This window comes from Neovison vison, chromosome 13 (genome assembly GCF_020171115.1).
Source record: "Neovison vison isolate M4711 chromosome 13, ASM_NN_V1, whole genome shotgun sequence".
In the NCBI taxonomy this organism is placed as follows: Eukaryota; Metazoa; Chordata; class Mammalia; order Carnivora; family Mustelidae; genus Neogale; species Neogale vison.
Window position 1 is genome coordinate 113,030,647 of NC_058103.1, and position 16,919 is coordinate 113,047,565.

The following is a 16,919-nucleotide window of genomic DNA, read 5'->3' on the forward strand; positions in this document are numbered from 1 at the left end:
TCTCTCTGCTCAGCAGGGAGCCTGCTTCCCCCTCTCTCTCTGCCTGCCTCTCTGTCTACTTGTGATCTCTGTCTGTCAGGTAAATAAATAAAATCTAAAAAAAAAAAAAGAAAAGAAAAGAAAAGAAAATGAAAGGAGAGGGAGACTGGAGAGAAGAACTGATTTCAACTTAATCTTGTAATGAAGAACACGGCCCTGCGACAGTCTTAGCAGAAGAGAGGAAGCTGAAGGAATACTACAGTTTTAGACTGAAGCTCATGAACTATCTCCTGAGGATCACGAATACTGACTTTATCCCTGACAAATATTTTTGTCCATAAAGCTTTTCCTCATGAAGGGAAATTTTGCGTGATGCCTATGTTCACACACATTCTCATTTTGGGGTGCCATGTCTCACTGGTTCTCAAATCCAGCACTGAGTTGCACATTGGAATACTCTGAGCAGCCTTAAAAAATTACAGATCCCTGGCTCCACTCCAAATCTGCCAGAGCAGATCACCCAGTAGTGATCCAGTGACTATGTATTTTTAAAGCTTCCAAAGATATTTTTATGTGTAGTCTATTTGGGGAAAATCACTCAAAGAAAAGACAGTTATGAGAAGCTGCCTGAGCACATGCACTTACCTCTCTCCACCCTCTCAAAAATCTCTTTGAAATGAATGAACATAAAAGTATGAAAATATCCATAGAAGTACTAAAAAACCAGGAAGAGTTCCATCAGCAGACCAGAACACTAAGGAATTTCTGGAAGATATAAAGCAGATAGAATCAGTAAAACCCCAAATTGCTAAAATCCTGAAATGAACAGGATCATTTACATTGTAAGGGTTGCCAGCAGAACCTTAGAATATTCCCTAGATCAGAGGCAGCAAGTGGTGGCAGCGGATGTGGGTCAGTTGTCCGGTAATTAGTGAAGGCTTTGGTAACAGTTTCCCAGCATCTCATTCTCAGAGTAGCTGCCTTGTGAACTGTCCTAAGGTTGAACATGATGAGAGAGGAAAGGCCGTGTTCTGGGTCAGTTCTGATGGCGAAAATGAAAGAGAAGCCTCCATTTCCAGAAGGCAAGTTTCTTGTGCAGATCATAAAGGAAAGTCCAACTGGGTTGATAGCCTCCCTCCTCCCTACCCTATGTCTTCTGCAGAGATCCTAGGCTCAATTTGCATTTACGGTGGGTTTTTTTAACCATGGCTGATAAAACAAATCCATCTAGACTCTCATTTTTAAATATGAACTGCCATCCAAAAACCAAAGAAATAAAGAAAATAAAAAGAAAGAGCATTTTTGTTTGTTTGGTTTTGTTTGGAGAACAAATAGAGGATTAACTCTGAGGGGAAAATGTAAATTCTAGAAGTCAAAGAAAACTTTCTATCATCCGTAAACTAAGAATAAGCCATTAAAAAAAAAATGCAATCAGACTACTTGGAAATTAATATCATGAGAACAAATAAAAACAAATCAACCAGACAAAGAGTACCTCAGAAGAAGAGCTGAATAATGGAATGACCATGTCTGAAGAATGAATTAGATATAACAGATCCCCGGGTGATCATCATAAAATGTACTTTGGCAGATCCCTCCAGTGTTCTGTGGTCTGGAGGAGGGCCCAGGCAGGGAGGGAGGAAAGGAGAGCAAGGACCTCACTGCAGGTTCAGAGAGGGTAGACGGAGTGAGCCCACCTTGAGCCTTCTGCCTCTCTCCCCGAAATGGATATACAATGTGTCTGCCACCAGGAATGTCCAAGGACACTTTCCTCTACTCAGGTCTACTCTTCCCTTAGTGCTAGGTCTAGGTATGATTTCCTTCTGGGAAGGCTTCCTTTGCTTCCCTTCCTCAGGCTGATTTATATTTTCTGATATGCCCACAGATCACCACAACTAAGTTTAACTCACTGCATAATAATGGTCTATCTGTGTCTCTGCCTTCCTCGACTCTGAGTGCTATTCTAACTTCAGAAGCACTGGTTCTATTCAGACACACAGACGTAGATACATGTTGGTCATTATCTTCATCTTGCATGCCTACTGGTGGCAAATGCACTGTTCTAATAGCTGCAGGAGAATGTACAACAGGGGTTCTGTACACATGACATTAAATCTAGGTACCTTTTTTAACCCATGTTGGAATTCTTTGTATTCAGTAGGGTGCCATTGAATTTTGGAACTTTCTGAATTTTGACCAGGTACCTAGTAGTTTATGCAAATAGCCCTCTAAGATTCCAACCATTTGGTCAAAAGCTAGGAAGCCCTACTATATAACAGTCAATACATAATTGTCTCCCCGAAATGGATATACAATTAATTGGATGTTTTCGTTGGCTGAATATTATCTGTGAGTTTCCCAGAGGGAGTCCTAAAAGGTATTTCCAGCTTTATGCTGCTGCTTCTACTCTTCTTGACCTCTGTCACTCCTGCACCACCAAACTAAAACCAGACAGACTATAGCAGGACTTGGGGGTCCAGAAAAGATACTGTAGTTACCACTTCAAATCATCCGATGCCCAGCGTGTTTGTGTCTTGAGTAAAGCCAACAGAAATGTCTTCGAGGCTTGTACTCTCCGACATTTTTTCCCCCAGCAGATCAAATCTAATCTATATACCATCTCTCAGGCCAAAAACATGACAGAAAATGTACTGAGCCTCAAAAGCAGATGAACTAGAATTACTAGAGTAAGGTAAAGGGCTAAGCCTATGTAGAAACACAGAGAAAGCAATCAGTAAGAAAATGAAACTACTAAAATTGTTGACTCACCACTAGCTCAATTTCTTGGGAAATCATGCTTTTTAAAGAAAGTTATAAGAGAGGGAGGAGGACAGTGAAGCACGTGGCACTGATTAGCTTTAATTGCCCCTACAAAGCAAATATTCCTTAAGGACCATGTGACAATGATAAAAGGATATATTATATATGTGACAGATACAACTTATCTCTGGTAATTTTTCCCTTTAAGGCACAAAAGATCATTGATTTGGGGTATATGAAAATCAGAGGTCCAACTTACAAAGTAGTATATTGAACCTATAGGTTTATTACCAAGTAGCATGGATTTCACAGCTCAAAGAAAACCTACCATGGCTAAAATAAAACTAAAAATATTTTTTTAAAAAGAAAGTTACCAATATTAATCCCATTAATCATATCTTTACTTTTCTGGGTGGGTCAAAGTCCTTCCCAAGTTGGGAAGAAAATTTCCTATATATAAGCAATTCAAACCAACTCCACACAGAGGCAGAGTTCGTAAGTTCAAGTATCCTGGGGATGTGGGAACATCATTGCCCTGATATACCCAAACCTGTATGTCTCTTTAAATACACCCCACAATCAAGGCAAGAAGCAAAAGTAATGCATTCTACCATAAGCTGGGGGAATCCAAGGGTTTCCAGCACCTTAAACAGCAAATATTGTGAGGATGAGAAACTATCTTCTCAAAATACTTGGTAATGGTCTTTAGGTAGAACTTCCCTAAAAAAAAAAAATTAAATGTCCCTATCAATGTCATTGAAAATAGATCCCACCTCCCCAACAAGATGGAAAGACCACTGGAACAGCACTCACCATAAAGTTTTCCCTTCGGAAAACTTCAATATTTTTTTCCACAGAAGAGAAAAGAAAAACAGAGTGAGGGTATTTTCTTTGAAATAATGTTATATGCAAAGTTCACTTTCTGGATTTAGTCTCTAGCTTTTAGAGATAGCACAGAGATATGGAGTTAGCACTTAAATCTGATAGGGGAGGAAAAATATGTGAACAAAAAAATGCAATGCACAAAAAAAAAACCTGTTGTGTTTTTTTTTTTTTTAAGATTTATTTATTTATTTTAAGTAAACTCTATGCCCAGTGTGGGAGACCTGAACTCATGACCCTGAGGTTGAGAGTCACATGCTCTACTGACTGAGCCAGCCAGGTGCCCCTAAACTGGTACTTAATTTTCAGAAGCACAGACCTTGAGCTCAGGAAGATACGTGTTCTGAACTCTTTTATACTTAAGTTCTTACATTCTTACAAAAGCTGGTGCAAAGTACAGCCTTGAAGTGAAACTAAAGAACAGAGGGCAGTTACAAAGCATAATTCAAACTGAGTGGCTGGGGGAAAAGAGGAGAAGGAAAGAGTGAGGGAAGGAGTAGAGGTCCTTTTGCTTCGAAAAGCCTGACTGCCTGTCTCTGTGCTCTAGTTCTGAAATCTTCCACATTGACACTGAATGAGACAGCATCACATTGTAAAAAACGATACGTTTCAGATCTTTGGAAAACAAAATGTATGCATTTATAGACTCTGATATACTGTTTCTTAGCAGCAATAGTTCCAAGTAGGGATAGCAAGTTAGAAGTTACGGCCCAATTAGCAAGAGGCTCAGTGACAAACATAGTCTGCTGTATCAAAATTGCTTAGGAGCTACACAGATTGTAGATGATAATTTATGGGAGAAATTCTAATTCAACTCACTGGTGCAGTAAGTGTCAAGCAAAGGACAGCAAAATATATGTTGACATTTCCACAGACTCATTTTGCAAAAGAGCAACCCTAAAGTGTAATTAAATAAAAAGCACATGCTATATTAATTTCATCATTTTAGCCTTAGAGTCTTCATCTGCACCAGAGCTTTGTTTTTCCACGAAGAACTTTGTCCTATGGCCCCACCATTTTCAAACTGAAAAGCTTACAGGACAATAAGATTTTCCAAGGTACTCACAATCCTCCTTTAAAGCACCAAAACCCAAACAGCCAGGTTATTAATAAATGACAAACTGGGAGTTTCCACTTACGTAGAGATATTGTTGAAGCTGAGAAACAGACGTTGGAGGCAGGGCAAATTATCCACATCTCTCTAGAAGGAAACAGAAAGCAAAAATTTATCAGCAGAAAGAAAAAAACTATCATACATGTCTTCTTGTTCAGCTGTTGCAATACATATTCCCTTCTGTTTCCTCCAACCTTGCTAGAGCACTGTTTGCTACCAGACATTGAGCTCCATTCTTCTCCACTGCAGATTAAATGGGAGGGCGGCCGTCCTTCCGCAGAGCGAGCTGCAGCACTCGCAAGGTAAAAAGCACTGAGGAGAACAGGGCGAGATGCTGCTGCTAGCCTCTTTAAGCGTGCTTTTGGGAAAGAAGCCAAAATGCTACTTCAGCATTTCAACTGTGGCACAAATAGAGTATGATCAAACATTTGTTAAAAAATCACTTTTAAAAGGATGCTGTTCGAGTGTTTTAAATTTTAAATGTATGCAATTAGCTTTCACAACAGGGCTGAGAATTTCAAAGCAATTTCCCTTGTTATTCTCAAACCCTTGGAAACTCACCATCCCGTTATAAATGAACCAATATGCTGACAATTCCCCCATAAAACAAAAAGCAGTTTTGTCAGTAAACAAAAAGGAGCATCACTGAAGGGCAATTTCTAATCTAAGCAAACATCAGACGTTCTTACAATTGGAAATCACCCCTGTCCTGTTCAGGTACAGCATCCCAGAGTAAACCACACCTGTTTAAATGTAGTTTTATCCTTAGCAAATGTTGAGATGTTTTGGCTCAGGTGATCTTTCTAAAGAAAAACACAAGATAAATACAAGCCACTAACTTCATTAAACAAAAAAAAAAGACACAGATTTCTTAAAAGTCTGACACATACCAGGGTAACAGAACTTTAAGAAGCTTACTGATTACCTAGTCAAACCCTCATTATGCACATGAGAAGTAAACAGCGGAGGCTGCTGCCAGGCAGGATGGGAGTGGGGTGGAAAGGTGACCCATGATTACATACTGCCCTAGAGGCTGAGACAGGACAAGATTTGTTATCTTCATCTCCGTTAAAATTCTACATACTAGCACTTCTCATATAAAATGTTTTTTTCTCTCTCTTTTCATTTAATTATTTTTTCAAAACTCATTTTAATTTGCTGGATGATGGCCCAGCTAAAATATCTGCTGTTAATATGGAGTTTAAATATTCAGGAAACACTGCTTGCTTGCTTGCTTTTTTATTGTTGTTGTTGTTATTGCTTAGGACTGATTCTTTCTTGAAGCAAAATTAACATACAGTGTTACATTATTTTCAGATGTACAAGAAATGTGTTTCATTTTTAAGGGCAATATCACCATAATTCCTAGTTATAGGAGTTGGAACAATGCTAATGTAAGTATATATATTTTACATATTATTGTGCCCAATATTTAAACCCAAATCAAAACTTGTTTCTCTGTTTTTGTAAGTCATTATCTTTCTTCCTCCCTCTTTTCCTTCCTCCCTTTTAAAACTACCATTTCCAAGAGCTTAGTGAGAATTAAGACAATTGCATTAAAATGACAGCCAAGCCTTGTGCTTCCAAAAATGCCTCACTTATTGATTTTTGAAAGCTAGTTATACAAAGAAAATATAAAAGTGATAGAACTGTAGCACAGTCATATCTCACTGGTTTTTGAGAGGGCATAGGAGAAATGAATCTGGCTTAAGACATTCTCCCATGGAGCTTCGCTGCGCACCATTTTCCAACACTTTCTTAACCCCGCAGACCCTAGAGTGTCAAACAAATACAGCGGCCAGTGATCAGAACACGGGCTGTGTGTGCCCTTCAGCTGGCACTGCCATTCTCAGGCCACCCTTGAAAAGCCTGTTCCATAGATCTGAGTAAGAGGTTTTTAGAGTTTTTTAACCATGGCCAAGGAAAAAGTCTGCAGAAAACAGGAAGGCAGCCAAATTCCCCACAGTGGGTGATAAGCTCTATATGTTGGCCAACTTCTTGAATCATCCCTACAGCTTCCTTTCTCTGATACTGCCAGAAATGACAGGAAGTGGGGTGGAGGAGTGATGGACCAGTGGTAGGTCTCACCTTATTCCAGGGCCCTACTTTCCAAAGAAATAGTGGCTTCCTTCTTATCTGGGCTCTAAACGTATGGGTCATAAGCAAACTGAAAGCCATCTCTGTACTCTCAGGTTTTTTTCCCCAAAATTCTTCCTGAAATCCACCTGTGATATTTGTGGGCACAAGCATTGTTTGTTGACATCTGACTGGGAGAAGGTGAGAAGCAGCAGCCAGGATCTCCTTTAAATCAAGGCACCTTAAAAAAAAACACATTTGCCTCTCTGAAGTCCAGCCTACCACCTTCAGACACCCTACACTCCTTTCAAGACAGGTTTTTGCTATTGGAGTAGAAACTTCATCAGGCTGTAATTTGTGAGAAACGGTTTTTTAAAGTTTATTTGATTAAATTATAATGTTTTGTATTTATCTTCATTCATGAAATAAAATTTTACCAGAAGTCTTTATCAAATTTTCAAAATCATTAGTTGTCACTATTTGATAGAGCTATAAAAACTATTTACAACAGGGACACCTGGGTGGCTCAGTCAGTTAAGCGTCCAACTCTTGATTTTTGGCTCACGTCATGATCTCAGGGTCATGAGACACAGCCTCTTGTCAACTATTTACAACAAACTGAAAAACTACAACTCAGAATTTAACTACATATAATCCCTATAACCAGTTAAGTAGATAGCCCTTCCAGAACTTTAAAAAGCAAAATACTCATGATCATTTTTGTTGTTCCAAATTCCATTTCTATAAGAAAATTACAACTATAATCTTGCTAGTGATTTTGAGATAAACACTGTAATGAATTTCTAGCATTACAATAGACAAAAAGAAAACATATTTATCATATCAATTATCTGTGAGTTATTTACTCACAGATAAAAGAGAAAAGACTCTTTGAAAAAAAAAGACTCATTGAAAGCCACTGGAAGATGACTCCTCTAATATGAGAGAGGAAACCAAAGATGGAGATTCGTAAGATCCAGGAAGGGGATCCACCATCGGAGGGAGTCTAGGAGAAATCCTAGGATGACATCTTATGGTTTAATACCATAGTCCAATATTTGCAATATTTGCAAAGCTCATGTTGCTGTGCTGGGCAATCCAATCTTTTATATCATAAATTCATGAACTATTTCACAGACAGAGAAGCTGTTGCAAAGAAACAACAATGTTAACATACTTAAGATGAGAAAAAAGAAGAAAAAATAAAATATTTACATATAAGGGAATATTTATACTTTGTGTTTTATTAATCTGCTCATAGTCTCAATTTATATTTAACAAAACACAATTCTAAGATTACATTCAAAACATTTTTGAAGATTCAAAACAATTTTATACTTATATTAAAAATATAATCCTTTAAAATGAGACTTAAATAAAATGACTACAGATTATTGAGAGGATCATAATTCTTTATTTTACAAAAGAACAGTCACTTGCCATTTGAGAAACATTCTTGTCCTACTCTGCTCAGACACGATTTTCCATATTCTTAAACTTCACAAAAGAACTAAATGATTCAGCAATCTGACCATGTGTAGAACATCTATTACTGAAGCTATTTTTGGAGTAGCTTCCTGCAGAGGAATAAGGAAGAAAGGTGAAGAGATGGAGGCCTTGGCATGCATCAAGTAGGACAAAGAGGGCTAAAAAAAAATCACAGCTACTCTCATTTTGTTACCTATTCTGTCATTAATAAAAGTAAATACATAAACATATAGAGTAATTATTTTGAGAACTGAAAAGAGATTTATTAAGCACTGAATAAGTTTGAAAAAAAGCAAAAAAAGTACTCCTTTTTATAAAAAGATTTAATTCCAAAATAACTACTAGCTAAGCCATCACTTTTGACATAGAAACATATTCTTTGAGAAATTATATGTGCAAGCCATCATATCAACAAGTACAATCACACATTTACATGCCCATTTAAAAATATCTATTTTCAGGGCACTTGAGTGGCTCAGATGGTTAAGCATCCAACTCTTGATTTTGGCTCAGGTCATGAACTTTAGGGTAATGAGATCCAGCTCTGTGCTCAGTGGGGAGTCTGCTTGAGATTCTCTCTCTCTCTCTCTCTCTGCCCCTCCCCCCATGTGCATTCTCTTTCTCATTCTCAAATAAATTTAAAAAAAAAACTTTAAAGAAATTAAAAAATTAAAAAGTCTATTTTCTGGCTTTGTTACCAAAGGCATATATATATATATATTTAACTTATATTTAACATATATATATATATATATATATAACTTTAAAGTTTATATATATATAAATAAAGTTTATTTGTATTTATATTTATTTATATTTATATATAAATAAAGTTTATATATATATATAAAACTTTAAAGAAATTAAAAAATAAAAAAGTCTATTTTCTGGCTTTGTTACCAAAGGCATATATATATATATATTTTTTCAATCTAGCTGCAAGCTATTTCTCCAGTCTGATTTTCTTCTACACACAGTGGTAATCCCCATGAGGAAAGAAAGGGGAAACTAAAAACCAGACTAGTAAGCAGGCACTGATACTCTAGCTATGGAGATTTCCAGTCTTTATAATCTAGGAGAGCTAGACTTAACAAATATGAGGAAAAAGAGAAAAGACCTCAATTCCATAATCATAGGCCTTTCCTCACTTGAATTTTTAGTTCAAATTTCCTTCACATGCATGATCTAACAAGATTCATCATAAAAAATGATTCCTGGCATTCATGCCCCTAACACTCCTGGCAATACTCTCTGGAAAGACACAAAACTCAACTCAGGGTTTACAGCATTCTGACTATCCCAAGCTACTAACCTATGGGGAAAAAATTAGTATGAGCAAGAGTCAGCAGAAACTTCAGGCAGCAAATGTAGAACTGCTCAAAAATTAAGAAAATATAGTAACTGGATAAAGGCTATGGAAGATCTATGTTTAAAATTATTAAAGAAATAAAAGAAATCTAAACATGAAAAAATATAAGATACTATTAATAAAGAGATCTGGGCATTTATGAAAAAAATCATGTACAACTTCTAAAAACAAAAAATTATGGTCATTATTAAAAAGTCAGTAGGTGGACTGAAAAATCATACTAGACAAAACTGAGGAGACAGCTGGCAGATTGCACTAAAGAAGTAGAAAGAAGCAGAAATGTAGCAGAAAGAAAAAAGATAATACAAATTTTAAGAAAAAAGGGATAAACAAGAAGGTCCATACTATAGCTAGTAGATGTTTAAGAAGTAGAAAGAAAGAAATGGAAGGAAGCAATATTTGAAAATATAAAGATTCTGTATGTCCCCATAATTAATGAAAGATAGGAATCTACTATTCAGTAAAGATAAATATTAAGTATGCTAATAAACTTACTATATTTGATCAAATCTAAGACACCATCTTAAAATTACTTTAAGTAACACCTGGTGGTACCAATAATAAAATAATTAACCAATAATAAGATATCACCTAGAATTTTTATTTCATTATTACTCAAAGAGTTCTTTTAGATTTATTTAACCATATTTAAAATCAAATATCATTCTTAGGCATATATAAAAATTAAGTAAAATAAATTAATTAAAAAATGAACTCCAAAATATCTCCATTTACCATAAAGTTAGACAGTGTAGTCCTGGCATAATGGCATATACAAAGAGATGGAACAGAAGAGAAGGTCCACAAAAAGACAAATTTGATTATAACTCAATTCCAACAAAAACACCAATTCAATGAGAAAAGAAAGATCTCAACAAAAGGTGTGGAGCAAATAGATATCCCTATATGGGAAAAATTAACCAGGATCCCTACCTCATACCATACATAAAATTTAATTAAAGATGGATCAGAGACCCTAAGTGAAAGGTAAAACTTTAAGCCTTTATGAAGAAAACAGAGGAGAACATATTTATGATATTGGGATAGTCAAAGATGCCTTGTTCACAACAAAAAAGGAGCTAATGATAAAGGAAAACTAATTGATAAACCATTTTCACTAAAACATAAGCTTCTACATATCAAAAACATTATTAAGAAAGCAAAAAAGCATGGGAGTTGGGGAGGTAGGGATGGGGTGGTTGGGTTATGGACACTGGGGAGGGTAAGTGCTATGGTGAGTGCTATGAAATGTGTATGCCTGATGATTCACAGACTTGTACCCTTGGAGCAAATAATACATTATATGTTAATAAAAATAATTTTTAAAAAAAGAAAAAAAGCAAGCCATGCAAAAAATACACCAATACATAAACCAGACAAAGAACCAAAAGCTAGAATATAGATCTACTACAATTCAATGATAAAAAGATAAAATAATTTTCTCTTGAATTGGCCAAAGACTTGAACTGATACTTCACATGTTGGAATGGCCTAAAAGTACTTGAAAAGATGTTCACCATTCTAGGTATTCATCAAAGAACTGCAAATTAAAACCACACTGAGAATCACAGAATCATTAAAATTATTAAGACTGTCAATATCAAATGTTGGCATGGATATGGAGCAATTAGAACTCCCATTTATTGCTGTTGAAATGTAAAATGGTATAGTCGCTTTATAAAACTGTTTGGGAGTTTCTAATAAATTTAGACACCCACCTACCTTATGGCTCAGTAGTGATGTATTTACCTGGGAGAAATGTGGGACATGTCCCACATGTCCACCAAAATGAATGTATAAATAAAAGACTACAGGAGTATTCATAACAGCTTTATTTGTTAGGGCTAAATATTGAAATGAAAAAATTCATAGATGCCTATGAACAGAAGAATGAAAATACATGTATTATATTTAGAAAATGGATGAAACTCATTTCATTTTAAAAAATTGCTGATACACACCACAAAATGGATGAATCAAAACATGTTTAGTACACAAAGAGTCCATATTTTTTATATATATACTTCATGAAAAGTTCAAAAATTGGCAAAATTACTCTATGATAATAGAAGTCAGAAACTTCTAGGGTAGGGAAAAGCACTGACTAGAAAGGGGTACAGGAAAACTTTCTGGAGAGAAAGAAATGTTTCCTATCTTGATCTAAGTAGTGGTCAAATAAAAGTACATTTATATAAAAAAATCACTGAACTGTACAGTTAAGATCTGTGCATTTTATTGTATCCAAATTATACTTCAATAAAAAGTATGGAGAAAAATTCTTCACACTTGGAGTCCAACATTTTGCACTCCAAAAGGGGGAGGGGCAGAAGGAGAGGGAGAAGCAAACTCCCCACTAAGCAGGGACTCTGATGTGGGGCTCAATCCAAGACCCTGAGATCATGACCTGAGCCCAAGGCAGACGCTTAAGCAACTGAGACACACACAGGCACACCTAGAGTCCAACTTCTGAATCACTATTCAATGAATAATGTCCATGCTTTTTACCCCATTTTGTCTTTTATGCCATCAACAACATTGATCATGCTGGATATCCTAAAAGTGTGCTCTACCTTGTCTACAGAATTTTCTTCCAAACTAGTGGCATCTATTTTGTGTATTTTTATATTGTTAAAAGTAAAGAAATACCAGTATTTGTGGTCTGAATGTTTGTTTCTCTCCCAAATTCATATATTGAAATCCTGACCCCAAAGGTGAAGGTATTAAGAGGTGGGGCCTTTGGAGGGTGCTTAAGCCACAAGGGTGGTTCCTTATGAATGGGATCAGTGCCTTATAAAAGAGATCTAGCCTCCTCAACCATGTGAGGACACAGTGAAAAGGTGCCAGCTATGGACCAGAAAGAAGGCTCCCACCAGTAGGAAACTACACTATCACCTTGATCTTGGACTTCCCAGCATCTAGAACTGTGAGAAATAAATTTCTCTTGTTTATAAGCTAGCCAGTCTGTGGTATTTTGTGATAGAGAGCAACCCAAATGGTCTAAGACACCAGTGTGAATTATACCACAGCTTCTTGTTGCTTTGAAATGCTTCCATCTCTTCCAAGGAGTTTGCTCAGTTTCTCCTGTCTTCAGGTGCATTGCTTGGCATGTGATAAACAAACTCTCTGAATCTATCTCAGTAACAAAATCTTCGCCAAATATAGTTTTCCTCCTTTTAAAGTACTTGATTGTTAATTAGCAAGAAAATATGGAATTGCTATCATTCCTCCAAAGAAAAGTTCCACTAATATTAAATTTATATCTTTGTCGTTCATGCCTTTTTGAATACAGAAATGTTTCATTCCCATGCCAAATCTTGGTGTAACCCTTTTATTTTTAAAGATTGTATTTTATTTGAGATAGAAAGCACAGACAGGGAAGGGGTTGGGGGATGGGAGGAGAAGCAGATTCCCAGCTGAGCACAGAGCCTGAGAAGGCCTGATCCCAAGACCCTGAGATCAAGACCTGAGATGAAATCAGACATTTAACTGACTGAACCAAGTAGGTGTCCCATTGGTGTAATCTTTTTAAATACATTTCGAACCATGATTAAACTCAAAACATGTGGTAACAATAACTAAAATGAGTATAGTATAAACAGTTTTAACCACATTCACATATATGTGGCAATGAAATTGCTATAGCCTGTTCAATAGTGATTTTAAGATGCCATACATTGTAAAACATATCCAGATTTCAAAATTGGTGAAATATGGAAAAATGTGCATCCCAAGTTGGTGAAATATGGTACTTCTACACCCTACACATATTAGTGAATCTGAAGTTCAAAAAAGAAATCTTATAATCTTAAAAGCTACCAGAGAAAGAAAAAGAAGGCCCTATACAACAAAGATAGTAGTCAGTTTAATGATGATAATAGAGTTCAAAGACAATAAAATATGAGCTTCAAACACCTGTAAGAAAAATAACTGTCAATCGGGTCAGACCATCCATCATGAATAAGGGCAAAATAAACACATTATTAGACAAACATAAACTGAGAGAGCTTACCACCAGAGTCATTTTAAAGGAAATTTTTCTAAATCAAATATTTTCAAAAGAGTGGTAAACTCAAACAAGCATGTGGGTGAATCCAAATAAGCACTGACTGAAAACACCAACAATTAAAATATCTAACTTGGGGAGTAAAAAGATAAAAAGAAAAGCCTAGGAAACAAAAACATGTAAAACGGCACAGGGTTACCAGATTAAATGATTCTAGGGTCCTTATATAAGAAGAGGGTAGGGACGTGTATCAACTCTATAATTTAAGTCAAGTGTGTATTTTAAAACATTAAGAGTAACCATTAAAGTGAATAAGAAAGAACCGAGAAAAGCCCATCAACCCACAGTAAGATGCACATGCACACACAGGAAATGCAGGACAAAGAGCACGAAATAATAGCAAAGTGGTAAATTTATCAGTAATCAGAATTAGTACAATAGACTAAAGGTTCTAGTCAGAAGAAAGATTCACACTTGTAAGTTAAAAAAGTTGTAAACTCTTATAAGAAAAAGGTTTAAAGTAAAAGAAAACTCAATATGAGTCATTGAGAAGAGCTCAGCATCACTTCTGCTGCTGCTTTTGTCAAACGTACATAATCTGAATGTAATCATGAGGACACATCATTAGGCAAGCCCAAACCCAGGGACATTCTACAAAATAATAAACACTATTCTTTAAAAACATCAATGTCATTACATACAAAGAATGATGCAAGGACTCTTGCAGATCAAAGAAGACTAGGGAGACATAACTACAGGAATACAATGCGTGATCTTGGATTTTCTTTTGCTAAAAAGGACGCTAATTTTTTAAGATGTTAATTACTTGTCAGAGAGAGAGAGAAAGAGAGAGCACACAAGCAGGGGGAGCAGTAGGCAGAGGAAGAAGCAGGCTCCCTGCCGAGCATGGAGCCCAATGCAGGGTTCGATCCCAGGATCCTGGGATCATGACCTGAGCCAAAGGCAGATGCTTAACTAACTGAGCCACACAGGCATCCTTGTTAGTGAGATAATTAAGAAAATCTGAATGGGATCTACAGATTAGATAATAGTAACCTATCGATGTTTATTTCCTGATTTTGATTACTATAATGTGGTTATATAAGGGGATTCTTGTTTTTTGAAAATACACATTGAAGTATGTGGAGATGAAGGGGCATCATGCCTGCATCTTACCCTTAAATGGTTCAGAAAAAAAAGAGACTTGTAGATAGAGAAGGACAGAAAGAATAATCAAAAGAGAGGTTAGTTGAAAATTTAAAAATTGAAAATTAAAAAAGATTAAAGAATAAAAAAGATATACCAGGAAAAAAATAACCTAAAGAAAGTTGGTATTTAACATTATACTAAATGAATGTTAAGGCAGAAAATGTATGATTAACTTCTTTACCTATACTACATAGTTAGAACAGTGTCTGGCAAACAGTCCACGCTCATAAATACTTAGTCTATGAAGGTAATAAAGATAGTTAATACACAATGATAAAAGGAACAATTGACCAGGAAGATACATCAGTTTTAACCTTGTGTGCACCTAGAAACAGCTTCAAACACTGAGCACATACTAGGGAAATATATTGATAGTGTGTATGGACTGTAAATGTTGACTGCATACTCGGCAATACAGCAAACCTCAACAAACTTCACAGAACAGATTACGTATAACCCACACTCACCGGCCACAAGGCAACTAAATTAGGAAAGAATGAGAAAAAAAGAATAATCAATCTATACATATCAAAAATGTTCAAATATGCTTCTAATTAGCACATAGATCAAAGAAGAAATCAAAATGGAACTTAGAAAATATTTAGAATAAAAATACTAAATTTCACACTGTGTGTGGTGCATCAACAATGAATCTTGGAACACTGAAAAAATAAAATAAAATTTTAAAAAATACTGAATTTCAAGACTTGTGGTTAGAAGCTGAAGTGGTTCTCAAGGGTAAATTTATAGTCTTAAGCAAGTGCTTATATTAGAAACTAAAAAGGACTGACAACTAATGTATCAAGTATCCAAACACAAAACTTTAGGAAGAAAAAGCAAATAGAGAAAATAAGAGAGTTGGGAACAAAAATCAAGAACAATATATTTTTTTTTAATTTTTATTACTTATTTGACAGAGAGACAGCAAGAGCAGGGACACAAGCAGGGCGAGTGGGAGAAGGAGAAGCAGGCTCAATCCCAGGACTCAATCCCAAAACTCTGGGATCATGACCTGAGCTGAAGGCAGACGATTAACGACTGAGCCAGACAGGCACCCCTAGAACAGTATTTCTTAAAAGCTATTAGAGAAGTTCAACAAAACCAAAGTCAGTTCTTTGAAACTACTAGTAAAATAAACAAACCTCAGGCAATACTAATTAAGAAACAAAGTATAAATAAGCATCATGAGAAATGACAACGGGGGCATGATGAAAGAGAGAGAAGCTTAAAAAAAGGGAGTTTAGATGAAAGGAAACTATAACATATCAAAACTGATACTATTATTACTGAGTCAATAGTTTAAAACTACTCAAACTATTTTACAGATACGTTCCTCCAAGTATACAAGAAGAAGATCATCTTTAATTTCATATAAAGTGAGATTTATACCAAATAGGAAACCAAAATAGGGAATCACAGAATATTAAAATAGGAAGCACCCCTCAGTTCATTTTATGAGGCTAATGTGACCTTGATACCAGAAAAGAAAAAGCAAAAGAAATTATAGACAAATTTCACTAAACATAGTGGAAATATTAATAAGTGAAACCCAGGAATATATATGGAATATAGCCCATAAAATACACAATAATAAAAAATGCTAGAATGACTTGCTGCTACAAAATCTTATAATTTCCAAAATTAATATATTAAAGAAGAAAAATCCATTATGACCAGTCTAAGAGCTGTATAAGAATCATCTAATAAAATGCAAAAACTATTCATAATATAAACTTAAGCAAACTAAAAACAGAGGATAATTTCTTCAGATTGATAAATGGCATTTAGCAAACATAGCTAGTGATACGTTTCCTTTAAAATCAGGAATAAGGCAAGGATGCCTGCTTTTGCTTCTTTATTCATTTTTGTACTAGAGGTATGATCAAACTGGAAGTTTAGTCTGGCTAGTCAAACAAGAAGAAATAAAATGTAATGATTAAGGGAAAACTACAATTGTTTACAAAAAAATAAGATTTTTTAAATAGAAAATCTAAGATAACCTACAGATATATTATTAGAATTATTAAGTGTCAGAGCAT

General features: G+C 35.5%; 1 protein-coding gene across 4 annotated transcripts in view; it reads right to left on the reverse strand.

Moving 5' to 3' along the window:
• LRRC49 (leucine rich repeat containing 49) overlaps positions 1 to 16,919 on the reverse strand; it is a 162,729-nt gene that overhangs the window by 109,429 nt on the left and 36,381 nt on the right. For 3 of the 4 annotated variants that reach the window (XM_044229963.1, XM_044229962.1, XM_044229961.1), the window contains one exon: positions 4,761 to 4,822. In XM_044229963.1, coding sequence (XP_044085898.1) covers positions 4,761 to 4,822 — 62 coding nt within the window. Of the gene's footprint in view, positions 1 to 4,760; positions 4,823 to 4,929; positions 5,091 to 16,919 lie in introns of those variants that run through there. The other variant, XM_044229964.1, reaches the window with a different exon arrangement.